The 18,940-nt window shown below is 43.7% G+C and overlaps 1 protein-coding gene across 1 annotated transcript; it reads right to left on the minus strand.

Moving 5' to 3' along the window:
• Positions 1-790: 790 nt before the first annotated feature.
• On the minus strand, positions 791-12,985 carry ACTL8 (actin like 8). The gene is made up of 2 exons (XM_058304280.1): positions 12,578-12,985; positions 791-1,986 (listed from the first exon to the last, which is right to left on the minus strand). Exons 1-2 carry the CDS (start codon positions 12,923-12,925, stop codon positions 1,234-1,236), a joined length of 1,101 nt encoding a protein of 366 aa, XP_058160263.1. The 5' UTR covers positions 12,926-12,985; the 3' UTR covers positions 791-1,233.
• Positions 12,986-18,940: the final 5,955 nt, after the last annotated feature.

Consider the following 18,940-nt stretch of genomic DNA (forward strand, 5'->3'; position numbering starts at 1 on the left):
AGTCTTCCAGGCTCCTTCCTTCTAGCAGTTCTGCCATCCCTGGTGGCTCCCGGGTCCTTCTTTGGATTCCTGACACCCTCCAGGCTAATTAGGGACATTTTTCAGAGTCAGGCACACACTGCATTGCCAGAACTCAGGCCTGTGGCCTTACCTACCTGCAGGGGGACTGAGAAGGACCATCTCACAGCAAACCAAGGAAGGAGAGGACACAGTTACCAACGGTCCCCAACGGTCTCTGTGACAGTCCACTCCATCTAAAGTAGCCATCCCATCCTCCACCCAGGTCCCATTACCTTTTTACATTCGATTTGTTTCACTCTTTGTCTGAAATATATTTAGTTACTTATTGTCAATGTCCCCACCATAGACATAATATCCTTGAGAACAGAAACCTCATGTATCTTTTCTACCTCAAATCCTCAATGTCTAGCACAGTGCCTGGCACAAAATGAATAAATATCAAACTAATAGGAATTCAGACGTGAAGAGAATATTGGGACATCTGGGGTGAACAGAGAGAAGGGGGCAGTGGAGGAGCAGGAGGCTCCAGTCCCTTATCCATTCTGCTCCCCACGCCCTGGCCCCACCCTGACTCCGTCCTGCTCCCGTTCTGTGTGCGTGAAGAAGGTGGCATGCTAGATCTCCCCCGGGGCCCCCACCCCAGCCCCATCCATCACAGGAGCCAGCACTAGTTCCAAGCAAGTTTATTTTCATATATAAACCAAGACCCTGGCCACAGGTGGAAGTGGTACTCCAGGCTCACCTGCAGCAAGCTCTCCTTGGCCAGAAAGAACCTATAGGCCAGACACCTCAGAACTAGTCAAAAATATCCCCTAGTCAAAAATAATTCAGGATCCTGGCAAGGGGTCCCAATTCTCTCCCACCCCAGTTAAAATCTACTCAACAAGAACAAGGCAACCCAAGGGAGAGGCCGACGAATCGTTAGGTGCTACTGGGCCTGGAGAAGGCAGGTGGCCCCCCCCAATCACAGACCACACCTGGAAGAGCTGTCCCCTATAGGGTCTCCAGGGATGACACCCTGTCCTACCATAGGTTGGGTACCTCTCTTGAAACAAGTTAAAACTCTAGAACCTAAAAATATCCCTCATGACTTCAGAATTCCGAAGCCAGCTCATCCCAGTCCCCACTCCACCCCTGCCCAGATGGGTTCCCTAAAATCGATACACCTCTGCCCACCTGACGGGACCCCACTTGCAGGAGCCAGCCAACAGGTCACGCCCTCATACTCTCATCGTACTCCTCTCTGGTCACCCACGCAGACCTGTAAGTAGAAAGATGAGCCACCACAGACGCTCCTAGCCAGACGCTGAAGTTTCTATTCGAACCGACCCATATCGCGGTCTTGGTGGAGGAAAAGTGCTCTGTGGTCAACTCCTTGTACAAGCGCTTGGTGAAGCCGGGGTAGAGGGTGTTCCCCCCGCAGGCCGTCACGTGGGAGGTCAGAATCGGCTGCAGGGAGGTTTCGCAAGTCTTGATGGAATCCACGACAGCCTGGGAGAGGCTGGGCCCTTGCAGGTCAAACACCTGGGGACTGAAGAACATCTCGGGGGCCAGCTGCTGCATGGGTGTCAGCTCCACCAGGGCGCCGTCGGGGAGCTGGTAGGTGGTGCTCCCGTCTGATTCGCTCGGCAGGCTCTGACGGAACTCCAGGGCCTCCGCCAGGTTCTGTGACACATAGCACTTGCTCATCTGAATGGTGGCAACTGTCTCCAGCTGAAACAGGTTGTGTTTATTGCAGTCTTCCTTAAAGAGGCTCTGGAAGAGGTAGGAGGAGAGATCCTGGCCAGCAAATTCCAGCGTCTTGCCACTAGAGTGCAAGGGGCGGCCCAGGTGGAAGGGCTGCACGCGGGACAAGCCGTAACCAGAATCAACCACCACGCCGGTCAGGTGGCCAGAGGCATACAAGGACATCTCCAGCTGGTCAGCCAGGAACACAGATGGGACATCCAGTAACTCAAACATTATCTGCAAGGATAGAACATGCTCAATGTATTTTCCCCAGATGAAGGGCTCAGACCGATTCTGTTTCCCCAAGAACCTACTGGGTGCTCAGCTCTCCAAACTGAGGACAGCACAGGCCCATCCTCAGGGGCTCCCAGGCTGCCCAGGATTCTGGTACAGGACCCTTGGATCCCACACTGTGGCAATAAGGGAGGGGCTCTCGAGAGTTAGAAACAGCCAGATTGGTCCCCAGGAGTTGTTCGATGAAGGCCTTTCAGAAGATGGTTTTGGGGGAGCAGTGGGAAGGGCAGTGAGGCTGCAAGAAATGGTACTGAGACTCCTGGCTGCCTGAGCAGGAAGGGGACAGGTGGGGGGACATGCCCAGGCATCAGAGTTGCAGCCTGGACCTTCTCTTTAGAAGAGAGAAGAAGAGATTTAAAAAGAAACAAGTGCTGTGTTTCACTGCTCACTCCAAAAATGTGGGGGTATAAAAAAAATAAAGAAATGCACTCACTGTTTGTCAGATGAAGCTTTTTGTTTTTTAAAATTTAAAAACATTACATACTTCAAGGCCAAACTGGGGGAAAAAAAAACCCACAGAACTATACAATACAAAAGTGAACCCCTAATGCAAATGATGGACTATAGTTAATAGCATAATTATAATAATATTGTTCCATAAATTGTAACAAAGCTATCACACTAATGTAAAATATTAGTAATAGGGAAAACTCTTTGTTGGAGGGGATAGGGGCAGGTATATGGGAACTCTATTTAAAAAACAAAACAAAACTGTATTTCCAGTTTTAAGGATTTGGCAAAGTTCCTGGGCTGATTTTCTCCCCTTTCCCAACATCCCCTGGGCTTGTACAGAAACCCCCACCCCAATTTCCCTTCTCAGGCTGCATCCCCAAGGTTCTGAGCCTACAGACATAGAAAGGACACAACATTTCACCCTTCTGTGGGGTCTTTGGCCACTAACTTACCTTTTCAAGCCCCTGCAGTCTCATCTTCTCCCCTCAGTAGGAGGGAGACCCCTCCCTTCCTACTCTCATGATATCACCCCCCACCAGTCACTCCTCAATTAGAAGCCAACATTCCCTTTTAAGAATAGAAAATCAGATATCACTTCCTTATGTGAAACTCCAGGAGCTTCCCATTCCTTTAGAACAGGGGTCAGCAAACTTTTTCTATAATGAACCAGATAGAGTGCCATATTTAGCAAATAGAAATACAGACTACAATGCAGTATAGACTTCCGGTTGACCGAGGTAGCAGGGTAAGATGCTCCAGGGTGCCATGTCCCAACAGAATCTTTTAAAAACTGGCAAAAGCCATCTTCCTCAAAATTCTAGAAAAGGGTTGCAGTCACCGGGCATGTGCCAAACAAGAAAAAGCAGCTTGAAAAAAATGGCAGAAGATGCCTATGGTGCCCTAGCTAGGCCCTCTCCCATCTCCTCCCAGTACAGTGGGGAGCCAGCCTGCACTTCACTGCTGGTCCCTGGCACAGGTCCAGAGGGAGCAGAACAGCCTCTATGCACAAACTGGGGTGCCTGTATGTCAGCCGTATGTCAGAGAATGTATCACATGGAAACCTGAAATGTGACTCAGGCTTGCCCTGAGGGCAGAAAGAAGCTTGCAGACAGCAAAAGCAATTTAAGAAATAGTTAAGTCAAAGAGGCCTGGGGCAAAGGACTCCATGCATTAAGTCATAGAAATATGAGTCACCAGGAGGAGGTGAAAGTCTATTTCCAAGGGAGTAGAAGAGGCCTTAGGGGAATTAATAGGCCATGGGCAAGCACAAGTCCACTACAAGAAGCAGACTCAGACAAGACAGAGAGAACCCTGCATTTCTCATTTGCTTCCGGCTGATCTTGACAGGAGGCCTGAACTCTGGGGAGACCACCAGCAGCAAAAGCAGATCGAATTTGTAAAGATTATGAAAGGGGCTTTTTGCTTTGGTTTGTTTGTTTTTGTTTTTCTGGCACTCAAGGAAATCTGTTATATCACTGTCTGGATACAAACTTAAGGAACAGACAGCTTAGAGACTAAATCCCAGCGTTAACATTTTAAAATATTAAAATGAACAGTGTGTAACAAAAGAATACAAGACAAACAAAGAGACAGGATATCATGGCCCATTGAAAAGAACAAGATAAAAACCCAGAAGCCATCAAAGAAGAGGTCTAGACTGTGGATTTACTGGGCAAAGACTTTGTAAAAAATGTTTATCATTATGCATAAGGAGATAAAGGAAAACACAGAAAAAGGACTAAAGGTTATGAGGAAAACAATGAATGGACAATACAAGAATTTCAATAAAAAGATAGAATTTTTAAAAGGAATCAAACAGAAATACTGGGTGGAAGACCACAACACCTGAAATGAAAAATTCCCTGGAAGGTTTCAATAGCAGATTGTGAGCTGGCAGAAGAAAGAATCAATGATCTTGAAGACAGGACAACTGAAATGATTCAGGCTGAGTAACAAAGAGAAAGAAGAATTAATAAAAGCAATAAGAACCTAAGAGAACTGTGGATATCCACAAGTGTACCAATATATGCATTACGGGAGATTCAGAGGAAGAAGAAAGAGAGAAAGGGGCAGAAGGAATACTCAAAGAAATAATGGCAGAAAACTTCCCAAATTTAATGAAAGATATGCATATGCACGTTCAAGAAGCCCCACAAAAGTCAAACAGGATAAAGTAAAAAAGAACTATGCCTGGACACGTCTTAGTCAACCTGCCCTTGCCAAGAACAAGAAGAGAGTTCTGAAAGCTGCAAGAGAAGAATCCCAATATGATTAAGGGCTGAATTTTTCACCATGGAAGCAAGAAAGAAGTGGTCTACACATGCCTCTTCTGTCACTTTTACTGAACCTATGGTTGGTGCTGGGGTTGGTATATACTCAGGAGACCTGTATCTCTGAACTGTCCATGTGTCAGCTGTGTCCTGAGCCTCAGCTGAGCTGCAATTCCTACTCTCTGGTTCGTTGGACTCACCAAGGTCAGCTAACAGGGAGGTGAAGACGGTCAACACCAGGGAACCAAGAGTGCCTATAACTGCAAGCAAAAGAATTGCATCCATCATCCATGTGGGATCTAAGCCCCCTCTCGATATAGAAGTGGAGAGGACATCACCATCCCAGGGTTCACAAGATGGAGGAAGAAAATATGGATTAGAGTGGACTTACTGATATTCTACTGCAGAACTATTGTGATTAGTAATGGAAGAAATTGTAGCATTGATGTGGAAAAAGTGGCCACAGTAGTTGCTGAGGGCAGAGAGAGGGAAGAAGAGATGTAATGTGGAGGCATTTTCAGGACTTGGAGTTGTCCTAAATGATATTGTAGGGACAGATGCTGGACATATTATATATCCTCCCATAACCCACTAATGGACTGGGGGATAGTGTAAACTACAATGTAACCATTATCCATGTGGTGCAACGGTGCTCCAAAATGTATTCACCAAATGCAACGAATGTGCCACAATGATGAAAGAGGTTGTTAATGTGGGAGGAGTGGGGTGGAGGGGTGGGGGGGTATATGGGAACCTGTTATATTTTTTAATGTAACATTTTGTGTGATCTATTAACTTTAAAAAAAGATAATTAAGAAATAAATTTTTTTTTTAAAACGATATTGGGATGGAGGATTTAAAGTATTGAAAGAAAACAATTGCCAACCAATAATTTTATATCTGGTGATATTTTCTTTCAAAAATGAGGACCAAACAAAATATGGACTAGAGTGGACTTACTGATATTCTACTATAAAACTATTGTGATAAATAATAGAAGAAATTTTAGCATCAAGGTGGAGAAAGTGGCCACAGTAGTTGCTGAGGGCAGGGAGAGAGTAGAAGAAATGTGATGTAGGGGCATTTTTGGGATTTTGCGTTGTCCTAAATGATATTGCAGGGTCAGATGTTGGACTTTATATATCGTGCCATAACCCACTGAATGTACGGGGGAGCGCACGAACTACAGGGTAAACTATTATCTGTGTAGTGCAGCAGTGCCCCAAAACGTGTTCACCAAGTGCGATGAGTGTGCCGCAATGATGAGGGAGGGTGTTGGTGTGGGAGGAGTGGGGTGAGGGGGTGGGGGGTATATAGGAACCTCTTATATTTTTAATGTAACATTTTTTTTGGTGATGTATATATCTTCAAAAAAATACAATTTACAAAAATGAAGTGGTGGCGTGGGGAGTGGGTTATATGGGAATCTTTTATGTTTTTTGTTTTTTTTACGTTTTTTAGTATAACATTCCTTGTGATCTATTAAATTTAATAAAAAGAAAAAAAATTAAATAGCAAAAAAAAAAATGAGGGCGAGATTAAGGCATTCCCAGATAAACAAAAGCTAAAGAGGAGAAGCAGACTTGGCCCAGTGGATAGGGCATCCGTCTACCATATGGGAGGTCTGAGGTTCAAACCCCAGGCCTCCTTGACCTGTGGAGCTGGCCCATGCATAGTGCTGATGCACGCAAGGAGTGCCCTGCCATGCAGGGGTGCCCCCATGTAGGGGAGCCCCACATGCAAGGAGTGCGCCCCGTAAGGAGAGCCGCCCAGCACGAAAAAAGGCTCAGCCTGTCCAGGAATGGCACCACACACACAGAGAGCTAATGCAGCAAGATGACGCAACAACAACAACAACAACAAAAAGACACAAGATTCCTATACCGCTGACAACAACAGAAGTGGACAAAAGAAGAAGACATAGCAAATGGACACAGAGAACAGATAACTTGGGTGGGGGGGGGGAAGAAGGGGAGATAAATAAATAAATCTTAAAAAAAAAAAGCTAAAGAAACTTATCACCACTAGACCTGCCCTACAAGCAATGCTAAAGGTAGTTCTTCAGACTGAAAAGAAAGAACATTAGACAATAGAATCAGAGAAGCATATAGAAATAAAGGGAACCAGTACTTCTGAATTGTATTTTTTGGTGTGTAACTCTACTTCTTACTTCTCACAGGTGGTAAAGGCAAATGCATAAAAGGTGATAATAAATCTATGGGTTTGAATATACAATGTAAAAAGACATAAATTGTAACAAGTACCAAAAATGGCAGGAGGCGGGGGGGGGGGGGGGGCAGAGTGGTATAGGAACAGTGTAAGTTCATCCTACTGAAGTTAAATTGGTTTCAAATCAAATATGATTGTTACATAGATTTAGGATGTTAACTTTTAAACATATGGTAAGTACCAAAAAAACCTGAAAAAATATATTCAGAAAGAAATGAGAATGGAGCCAAAATGATACAATACAAAAAAAAAAAAAAAAGAAAGTAAGCATTAATGGAAGAATTGAGGTATATAAGACTTACAAAGACAAAAACAGCAAAATAGCAAAAGAAAGTCCTGCATTATCTGTAGTTATTTTAAATGTAAATGGATTGAACTGTCCAGTCAAAAGGCAGATTGACAAAATGGATAAAAAAAGCATGACCCATATACATATTGTTTACAAGAGACTCACCTTAAATTCAAAGACATAAGAAGGCTAAACATGAAAGGATGGAGAAATACATCACGCAAATAGAAACCAAAAGAGAGCTGGGATAGCTATACCAGAAGATAAGTCAAAAACTTATGAGGCAAAGAAGATCATTATAATTTGATAAAGGGGTCAATTCAACAAGAAGACATAAAAATTATAAATATGTGTGTACCCAATGGCAGAACCCTGAAGTATATGAAGCAAATATTGGCAGGTTTGAAGGGAGAAATAGACAATGCTACATAAATAGTAAGAGACTTCATATATTGCTTTTAGTAACAGACATTGTATCTAGACCAAAAATCAATAAGGAAATAAAGACTTGAACAACACTTTAAACCAACTAGACCCAACAGACATATCTAGAACACTTCACCCAACAGCACCAGAATACACAGCCTTCTTGTGTGCACATGGATCATTCTCTAGGATAGACCATATGTTAGGTCACAAAACAAGTCTCAATAAATAAAAAATATTGAAATCATACACTGTTATCTTCTCTCACTATAGTGGAATCAATAGAGGGAGAAATAGAAAATTGACAAATATGTGGAAAAAAATTTTTTTAATATTCTAAGAAAAAAAATCACAAGGGAAATTAGAAAATGCCTTAAGGAAAATGAAAATGAAAACACAACACACCAAAACTTCTGAGATGCAGCAAAGGCAGTGCTGAGAGAGAAATTTATAACTCTAAATGCTTACATTAAAAAAGATCTCAAATGACCTAACAGCAACACTGGAAGATGTAGAAAAAGAAGAGCAAACTAAACCCAAAGAGAGCAGAAGGAAGGAAATAACAAAAACTAGAGTGGCAATAAATGAAATAGAGAATAAACAACAAAAGAGAGAATGAACAAAACCAAAATTTATTGATCTTTGAAAACTAATAAAGGAAAAGAGAGAGGATATAAATAACTAAAATCAGAAATGAATGAAAGGTGGGACATTACTAACGACCCCACAGAAATAAAGAGGATTATAAGAGGAAACTACAAACAACTGTATGCCAACGAATTAGATAACCTAGATGAAAAGGACAAATTCTTAGAAACACACAAACTACCTACACTGACTCATGAAGATCTCGACAGATCAATAATTAGAAAAGAGATTGAATCGGTAATCAAAATCTCTCAACAAAGAAAAGCCTAGGACCAGATAGCTGCACAGATGAATTTTACCAAACATTCCAAGAGAATTAACACCAATTCTGTTCAAACTCTTCCAAAAAATTGAAGAGGAGGGAATACTCCCTAACTCATTCTCTAAGGCCAGCATCTCCCTCATATGAAGACAAGATACAGGGAAATGGACTTGGACCAGTAGTTAGGGCGTCCGTCTACCACACAGGAGGCCCGCGGTTCAAACCCCCGGCCTCCTTGACCCGTGTGCAGCTGGCCCATGCGCAGTGCTGATGTGCGCAAGGAGTGCCGCGCCACGCAGGGGTGTCCCCCGCGTAGGGGAGCCCCACGTGCAAGGAGTGCGCCTGGTAAGAAGAGCCGCCCAGCACGAAAGAAAGTGCAGCCTGCCCAGGAATGGCACCACCCACACTTCCCGTGCCGCTGACGACAACAGAAGCAGACAAAGAAACAAGACGCTGCAAATAAACACAGAGAACAGACAACGGAGGGAGGAGGGGGAATTAAATAAATTTTAAAAAAAGGCAAGATACAGGGAAGCGGAATTGGCCCAACGGATAGAGCGTCCGGCCTACCACATGGGAGGTCCGCGGTTCAAACCCAGGGCCTCCTTGACCCATGTGCAGCTGGCCCATGTGCAGGCTGATGTGCAAGGAGTGCCGTGCCACGCAGGGGTGTCCCCCGCGTAGGGGAGCCCCACGTGCAAGGAGTGTACCTGGTAAGAAGAGCTGCCCAGAGCAAAGGAAAGTGCAGCCTGCCCGATAACAGCACCACACACAGGGAGAGCTGACACAACAAGCTGACGCAACAAAAAGAAACACAGATTCCTGGTGCCGCTGATAAGGATAGAAGTGGTTACAGAAGAACACAGCAAATGAACACAGTGAGCAGACAACGGGGGTGGGTGGGGGGATAAATAAATAAATAAATTTTTAAAAAAGAAAGAAAAACAAGATACAGACAGCACAAGAAAACTATGGATCAATATCACTTATGTATATAGATTCAATAATCTTCAACAAGATACTAGCAAACTGAATCCACAGCACATCAAGAGAATTATAATAACATGATCAAGTGGGATTTACCCCTGGTATGCAAGAGTGGTTCAACATATGAAAATCAATTAATGTAATACACCACATTAACAGAATGAAAGAAAAAAAAAACACATTATCTCAATTGGTGAACAAAAGGTATATGACAAAATCCAGCACTCCTTCTTGATAAAACACTTAGAAAGTAGGAACAGAAGAAAACTTCTTCAACATTATAAAAGGCATCTATGAAAAACTCACCACTAATATCATACTCAATGTGGAAAGATGGAAAGCTTTCCTTTTAAGATCAGGAATAAAACAAGGATGCCCACTGCCACCAGTTATTCAACATGGTACTAGAAGTTCTTGCCAGAGCAATTAGGCCAGAGAAGGAAATAAAAGCCAATCATCCTATATATAGGGAAAGGTAGGGGGCCCCAAATAGCCAAAGCTATATTGAAAAAGAAGAATGAAGTTCAAGGACTCACACTTCCCAATCTTAAAACTTATTACAGAGTCACAGTTATCAAAATAACCTGTACAAGGACAAACATCTAGACCACTGGAATCAAATTTAAAGTTCAGAAATCAACTCTCACATTTATGGCCAACTGATTTTTGACAAGGGGCAGAGATCACTCAATTGGGAAAGAATAGGCTCTTCAACAAATGGTGCTAGGAAAAACTAGATGTCCATATGCAAAATAATGAAGATGGATACTCACCTTACACCATATTAAAAAAATCAACTCAGAATGTATCAAAGACCTAAACATACGAACCAGAACTATAAAATCTCCTAAAAGAAACATAAGGAAGCATCTTCAAGACCTTGTGTTACCTTTACACTAAAAGCACAAGCAACAAAAGAAAAAATAGATAAATGAGACCTGAAAATTTAAAACTTTTTTGCATCAAAGGACTTTATCATGAAAATAAAATGACAACCTATACAATGGGAGAAAATATTCGGAAACCACATATCCATTAAGGGCTTAATATCCACAATATATAAAGAATCCTACAACTCAAAAACAGAGAGACAAACAACCCAATTTAAAAGTGGGCAAAAGACTTGACTAGACATTTCTTTAGAGCAGATGGCCAAAAAGCACATGAAAAGATGCTTTCATTAGCCATTAGGGAAATGCAAATCAAGACCATAATAACACATCATTTCATACTCACTAGAATGACTACTACCTTTTTTTATGGAAAATTACAAGTATTTAAGAGGACATGGAAAATATGAGCATTCATTCACTGTGGGTGGGAATATACAATGTGGAAAACAGTTTAGCAGCTCCTCAAAAAGAACAGAATTACTGACCTGGCATTCCCTCTCCTAGGTGTGTAACCAAAAGAATTGAAAGCAGGGACACGATCAGATTTCTGCACAACCAATGTTTATAGCAGCACTATTTACAATTGCCAAAAATGGAAAAACCCAAGTATCCATCAATTGAAGAATAAACAAAATGTGGTATATACACACAACGATCTATTTTTTAACTGTAAAAAGGAATGCAGTCTGATACATGTGACAGCATAGATGAATCTTGAAGACATCATGTTGAGTGGAATGAGCCAGGCACAAAAGAACAAATATTGTATGATCTCACTGATACAAAATAATTGGAATAAGCAAACTCAGTGCCATAAAATAGAATATAGGTGACCAGGGCCCAGGGTGTGGGTAGGTAATGGGGAGTTAATGATGAAATTATTGAGTTGCTATTTGGGATGATGGAAAAGTTTTGGTAATAGAAGTGGTAATGGTAGCAAGCATTGTGAACATAATAGCAGCACTAAATTACCTATTTGAATGTGGTTAAAGGGGGAAAATTTAGACTACATGTGTTACTAGAATAAAATCCTAATATAAACTGTGGACTATAGTTAATAGTACAATTATAATAATATTTTTTTATCAGTTGTAACAAACATACCACACTAAACTAAGATGTTAATAGGGGAGGGAGGCAATCCATTTTCTGCATGATTTTTTTGTAAACCCACATCTTTTCTAATTCACAAAATACAGACTGCCCAGTTGAATTTGAATTTCAAATAAACAATGAACAATTTTTAATAGTAAGCATGCCCCATGCAATATTTATTTGCTGTTGATCTGAAATTCAAATCTAACCAGACATCCTGTTTTTATCTAGCAAATCTATGACAGTAAATATTTTAGGCTTTGTAGGCATAGCTACTGCAGACTGCTGTTGCAGTCTGAACACAGTCATTGACAACATGCAAATGAATGGGCATAGTTATGTTCCAATAAAACTTTATTTACAAAAACAGGGAGTGGACCAGATTTGGCCCATGGCCACAGTTTGCCAATTTTTGATTCAGAGTGAAATCCAAACACTCCCCACTGTCTATGAGGCCTTCTCTGCTTGGGCCCCGCCAATCTCCCCATCCCACCACAACCTGCCACACCCCAACTGTAGCTCCCTGTGCTCCCTTTCTGAGGCTGAAACCACGTCCTCAGAGAAGCCCCCTCTGACCACTCTCTTCCAAGGGGCTTCCCCTCCTCCCACCAGTCAGCCCTTTTATCTTGTTGCTGGAACTCGTCACTGTCTGGGACTCTCACTTGTGAATGCACTCACGATCTGGGTCTTCCCCGAGCGTGAGCTCCGTGAGGCCCCGAACATTGTCTGGGAGCATTTAAGGAGCCCATGAATAAAGACCCAGCATCTCCTCTCAAAGCCCCTTTCCGGCGTGTCGTCACGGCCACGTCTCCATCTGCAGGATGAGCCTCCAGGAGCCCTTCTGGCCCAGCGCTGTATCAGGCACATGCATTTGTGGCACAGATTATTTAAAAAGCAGAGTTATCCACACCCAGTCATGTTGGACCCGGGTTTCCAGCCTCCTGCCCCCTCCCCAGGGAGGGCGGCCCAGTGAGCGCCTTACCTCCAGGGTCTTCTGTCGGTCCCCGGGCTCCTTCGTGGGGGACTCCGTGATCAACACGGGGGAGTCCTCATGCTCCTGTCGGTGCTTCTCCAGGACAAACGACCAGATGTGCTCCACGCCCTCCCAGTTGAGGACGCGGCCGCGCTCTATGGGGTAGCTGAAGGTGTCAGGGTGGCAAATGTCGATGCCCAGGCTCACGCGCCTTCGGGCGTAGCTGGGCCCGGGGTTCTCCCGGCAAGGTATGTAATTCACAATGCTCGGGAAGACCATCTGGGGCTCATTCCAACCCGACAAGCCAGCTTTCAAAAAGCCAGACCCGTGGTCGATGATGATGGTCTTCGTGGCCATGGCAGAGGCAGAGGTGCGAGACGTCTTCTGGGCTGAGCTTCCTGGAGGTGATGGCAAACCAGGGCCACCTGTGGACAGCAAGGAGGAGGTTGTTTATGAGCCCATTCTACGCCACTGTGGGCTGCTTCCCACACCCCCTCCCCAGAGCCCGAGTCAGGCCCCCCGACACTTGTGCATCCCCACTTCTAAGTTCTGCACCAGCTGTAACCTCTGCCTGCAATATTGTCCCCATCCTAAACGTCCCCACATCTCCCAGGCCCACCTAACAGGACTTATCTGGGAAGTCCTACCAACACCCTCCTTGGAGTTTCTCCACTGTACTCTGCACACACACACGTCTGCTAGAGCAGGTGGGCACTGGGGCTCCACAGGAGCAGAGGTTGGGTCTTTTCACTTTTGCAGACTCAGCAAGAAGCGTGTCACATAGGAAGTACTTGGTGGGCACTGGCTGCCTGCTCAGAGGACTCACGGAACCTCAGACAGCAGCCTCGGGGAGGGGGGCACTGCCTTCCGTGATAGCAGTGTAGTTCCAGCAGCAGCAGTGGTGATGATGATGATGATAGTAGCTATAGCTACCATTGCTGCAGTACACACTTTCTAGTTCTATGAGGAACATTTCATAAATTGGTTTGAACCATGTAAAACTGCCATTTGTGTAGATCAAAAAATGGTCAAATATCAGCAATTTCATGTGGTTTAGGCTGATACATGGACTCACTTAAGCTTCAACACAGCAGGTACCCATTTAACAGCCATTTAACAGATGGGGAAACTGAGGCATAGAGGGGTTAAATTTACTTTCCCAGCACCAAACAGTAAATAAAGGCAGACTCTGAGCATCAGGCGAGGCATTAGGAGTGGGTTTTGAGTCTGAGCCAAGCAGCTAACTAACTGTGTAAGTGAGGCTGTAGGCAGGACACCTCATCATGACTGTGGTCAGTTCCTCATCTGTAAAGCGGGAAGAATAAAACACCCGCTTTTCAAAGGTATGTGTGGTCACTGTCTGATTGCCATCTGTACCATGAAAGTAAGTAGCCATGACAGCATGGCATTGGTGAAAGGACAGTCAGATACCAACGGAACAGAAGGGAGAGCCTAGAGTTAGACCCATGCAAAAAAGGGCAGTGGATCTTTGACAAGGTGCAAAGGGAATTAAATGAAGACAGGGTCATCTTTCAACAGAGGCCGAGGAGCAATTGAATATCCATATGCCCAAAAGTGAATCTCAATCCATACCTCACACCTTAGTAAAAAAGTAATGCAAAATGGATCATAGACCTAAATGTAAAACCTGAAACTATAAAACTCCTAGAAGAAAACAGGAGAAAATCATTGCGGTCTTTGGTAAGGCAAACATTTCTTAGATATAACATCGAAAGCCCAGGCTATTATAAAAAATTGATAAATTGGACTTTGTCAAAATTAAGAACTTTTGCTCTTCAAAAGAGACTCTTAAGAGTATAAAAAGACAAGCTGTAGACAGGGAGAAAATATTTGAAACTTGTATCCAAAATATATAAAGGACTTTCAAAACTCAATAAGAAAACAACCCAGTTTTTTAAAATGGACGAAAGATTGGGACAATTCATTAAAGAAGATAAATGGATTGCAAATAAGTACATGAAAAGATGCTCATTATTAGTCATAGGGTAATTCAGTGTAAAAACATCATGAGATACCACTACACATCCATTAGAATGGCTAAAATTAGAAAGATTGATCATACCAAGAGCTGACTATGATGCACGGGAACTGGAAATCTCATGCAATCCTTGCAGGAATGTAAAATAGTGCAACCACTTTGGAAAATGGTTTGGCAGTTTCTTAAGAAGTTAAACATACACATACTACATGATCCTTTCCATTCCTAGTTATTTACCCAAGAGAAATGAAAATGTATGTCCATACAAAAATCTTTATGTGCATATTTACAGTAGCTTTGTTTACCATCACTCGATTAAAAACTAGAAACCACCCAAATGTTCTTCAACTGGGGAATGAATGAACAAACAAACATTCAAGGGAATACTACACAGCAATAAAAAGGAACAATCAAAGGATACATGCAACAACATGAATAAATCTCAAATGCATTAATTTGAGTGAAAGAAACCAGACTCAAAAGGCAATATAATTTATGATTCCATTCATATGACATTCCAGAAAAGGCAAAACTATACAGACAGAATATATGTCAGTGGTTGCCAGCAGCTGGGGGTGGTGAGAGGGGTTTGACCTCCAAGGGACATGGTGCAAATTGGGGGATGATGGAATTATGCTAAACCTTGATTGTGGGGATGAGTATACAATGGTATGTGTTTGTCAAAACTCATAACAATATACTAAAATGAGTGAATTTCAATGTATATGAAATTCTTGAAAGAGAAAAATCCAGTGGTTGTGGTACATTCAATGAAAGATTGATGAAATGACCTCGGAGAATTCAAAGTGTCATGTGGACAGCAGACTCAGGCCCTAGAAGGCATGTGGATGTTTCATGAAAGAGAGACACCCAGGAGGCAGTTCAGCCCAAAGGCCACATCTCGGGGCTGTCACCAGGTCAGCGGTCTTCTCTGTGTCAGGTTCTGGGCAGCAGGCGCACCTGCCCATCACAGGCGAGCACGACAGCCACTGCCTGGCCCTGTCACAACCTTGGCTCTGACCTAGACTCAGGAAGAACAGAAAGGAGGAGAGAGATGAGGCCGAGGTGGCCAGGTCTCCTGGCTCGTCTGCTGGCAGCCTGGATGATGGATTCCTTGTACTGAATCGCACTGAGTGATGGAAGACCAGACGCCTGGATGACATTCCAGGAATCAGGCTCCCCACCACCCACCTCCCCCACACCACCAGAGCGGGGTGATTGATAAAGGCTTCCTCAACCCTGACATGTGCTGGCAGGGTGAGCTCCACTCTGCTGAGCAGGATGCTCATTGAGGGGGCTCCAGGTGGGTGGCCTGTCTGATCTGGCCGGGGAGGATGAGAATGGGGGGCAGGGACCACGCTGTTCCAGACCACGATGGTCAGAAGAAATTTAGATGAACTCAAGAAGCCACCTGTGAGGATAGAGATTAAGAGCTACATATTCAAAAGCATTTACTCCAGTCATCTAGTCTCCAAATCCCTAGGGAACACCTACTGTGTGTCAAAAACTACTCTACATAATGGCAATATAGAAGTGGAAAGAACAGAAGTGGTTCTTATCCTTTTGGAGCTTAAGTTCTACTGAAGAAAGCACCAAAGTAAATATGTCATACCGAGGGGGGATGAGCACATTGGAGAAAAATAAACATGTAAGAGGGACAGGGGATGTCCCCTGGAACAGGGACAGAGGCACAGTGTTATTTTAATTAGGGTAGTCAGAAAAGGCTTCTCTGTAAGATGACATTTGAACAGAGACCTGAATTAAGTGAGGTATGCAAATACCTGGAGAAGAATTTTAAGCCAAAAGAGAAGCAAATGCAAACGGTTTGGAGAGGAAACTGCTAGATTTGTTCCAGGAACAGCCAGGAGGCCAGTGTAGCTGGGAGAGGGTGGCGAAGGTGGTAAAAATTGTGTAAGGACCTTGCAAGCTTCTGTGCCGTGATTAAAGATGTAGGAAACCACTGGAGGTTGAAGAGAGGAGAACATGATCTGAGTCAAGACGTAAGAGGATCATCTGGGCCAACATGAAGAATAGGCTGTAGAGGGGAAGCAGGTGGTGGGGAGGAGATGAAAGAGGACAGAGGCCTGCCCTCATGGGGTAGCAGTGAAGGCATGAGAAGAGATCAGACTCTGGATAAATTCAGGAAAGGCTGATACACTGGAGGAAGAAACCAGGAGAAGAATGAAGGAAGACTAAGATTTTGGGCCTGTAAAACTCAAAGAACGAAGTGGCCATTGACTGAGTTCGAAAGACCATAGGAGGAACGGGTTGGAGTAGGGAGGGAATTGGGTTTTTATTCTGGATGTGTTGAATTTGAGATGCCTAATTAGACATACATGAAGATGTCCAGATGGCAGTGCATGGAGAGTAGGTCTGAGTTGGAGATATAATTGGGAGTCACTGAATGGATGGAGTTGAAAGTTATGGGATGGGTGAGAGCTTCAAGGAGTTAGTTTGGATAAGTGTTGAGGCTTAAAGACATCTATGGTGTAAAGGTTGGGTTCTGAGAAGAAACCAGTAAAGAGGATTGAGAAGGGGTGGGCAGGGAAAGAGGGAAATGCAGAGGGGGTTGATTCCCAGAGGCTAAGGTGAGAAAGTATTTCTAGTAAGGAGAATCAAATGTGCTAAGAAATTAAGATGAGGGAAGCAGATGTGGCTCAACTGATAGAGCATTCACCTACCATATGGAGGGTCCAGGGTTCAATACCCAGGGCCTCCTGACCCATGTGGTGAGCTGGCCAATACATAGTGCAGACGTGCACAAGGAGAGCCGTGCCGCGCAGGGGCATCCCCCACATAGGGGTGCCCCATGTGCAAGGAGTGTGCCCCACAAGGAGAGCCACCCCACGCGAAAAAAGCACAGCCTGCCCAGGAGTGGCACTGCATGCATGGAGAGCTGACACAGCAAGATGACGCAACAAAAAGAGACACAGTTTCCTGGTGCCACCTGATAATGCAAGTGGATGCAGAAAAACACACAGCAAATGGACACAGAGAGCAGACAACGTGGGGGAAGGGGAGAAAATAAATAAAATAAATCTTAAAAAAAAAAAAGAAATCAACATGAATACAAAATAGCAGTCATTAGAAACCACGTTTTACTGAGATGGTGAGGGCAAAGCCTGATGGGGATCACTCTAAGAAAGGATGGGAGATTGGGAGAGATTCTGCAGAACAACTGGCAGATTGCAAAACCTACAAAACAAAGCAGAAGCGATGTTAAGAGGAGTTCAAGGGAAGCGGACTTGGCCCAACAGATAGGGCATCCACCTACCACATGGGAGGCCCACGGTTCAAACCCTGAGCCTCCTTGACCTGTGTGGAGCTGGTCCATGCTCAGTGCTGATGCGCGCAAGGAGTGCCGTGCTATGCAGGGGTGTTCCCCGCATAGGGGAGCCCCATGCACAAGAAGTATGAAAGAAAGTGCAGCCTGCCCAAGAATGGCACCACACACATGGAGAGCTGACACAACAAGATGACACAACAAAAAGAAACACAGATTCCCAGTGCTGCTGGTAAGGACAGAAGCGGTCACAGAAGAACACACAGCAAAGGAACACAGAGAGCAGACAACTGGGGAGGGAGGGGAGAGAAATAAATAAAAAATAAATCTTAAAAAAAAAAAAAAAGAATAGTTCGAGATTAAAGGGCATGGTAACCAATGGAATGAACATTTTCTGATCATGCATCAGAAAAAAATGACCATAAAGAATATTTTTGCAGGTGCCAGCCAACATGAAATAAGCCCACTAGAGTCCTCTGTCAATCTGAGTACAATTACAAAGTCCAGACAAAAAAAAATATCTACCTGAGGACTCTGAAAAGTTTAAACATTATTTTTTGAACAGACAAATTGAGGGGGGATTCAAACTTAGAAAAACAACCTACACAAGGTGAGGTTCCCATTTGTTTTATTTTCCTATTTTCTCTTCCAGACAAACCAGAGTGGATCCCAGCAGAGCTTCAGGAGTGACTATCATCTAAAACTTCTGAAAGAAAACTTATCTTTCTGGCCATCACACCAGGAAAGGGGCCTTTGTGAACTGAAAAGAGTGGGGAAGTGGTGATACCGGAGAGGAGGAAGGCAGAGAAGAGATACTGGAGAGGAGGAAGGCAGAGAAGAGATCCCCCAATTCTGTGTATGAAATGGCTCAAGTCTTGGGCTCAGCTGTGCAAATGTGGAATATATTCAAAGCAGCATAGCAAAGACTTTATGAACTGATTTGACATTAAAACCACAGCCCACAGAAATCAAGAAAACTCATGGTCTGAACCTAACCATGTTGACTGCATGCTGAAACTTAAAACAAAAACAAAGTTCTCCAGAAGATTTTTAACAGCAACCAGAGCCCACATACAAAGAACCAGGAAGA

This window comes from Dasypus novemcinctus, chromosome 9 (genome assembly GCF_030445035.2).
Source record: "Dasypus novemcinctus isolate mDasNov1 chromosome 9, mDasNov1.1.hap2, whole genome shotgun sequence".
Lineage (NCBI taxonomy): Eukaryota > Metazoa > Chordata > Mammalia > Cingulata > Dasypodidae > Dasypus > Dasypus novemcinctus.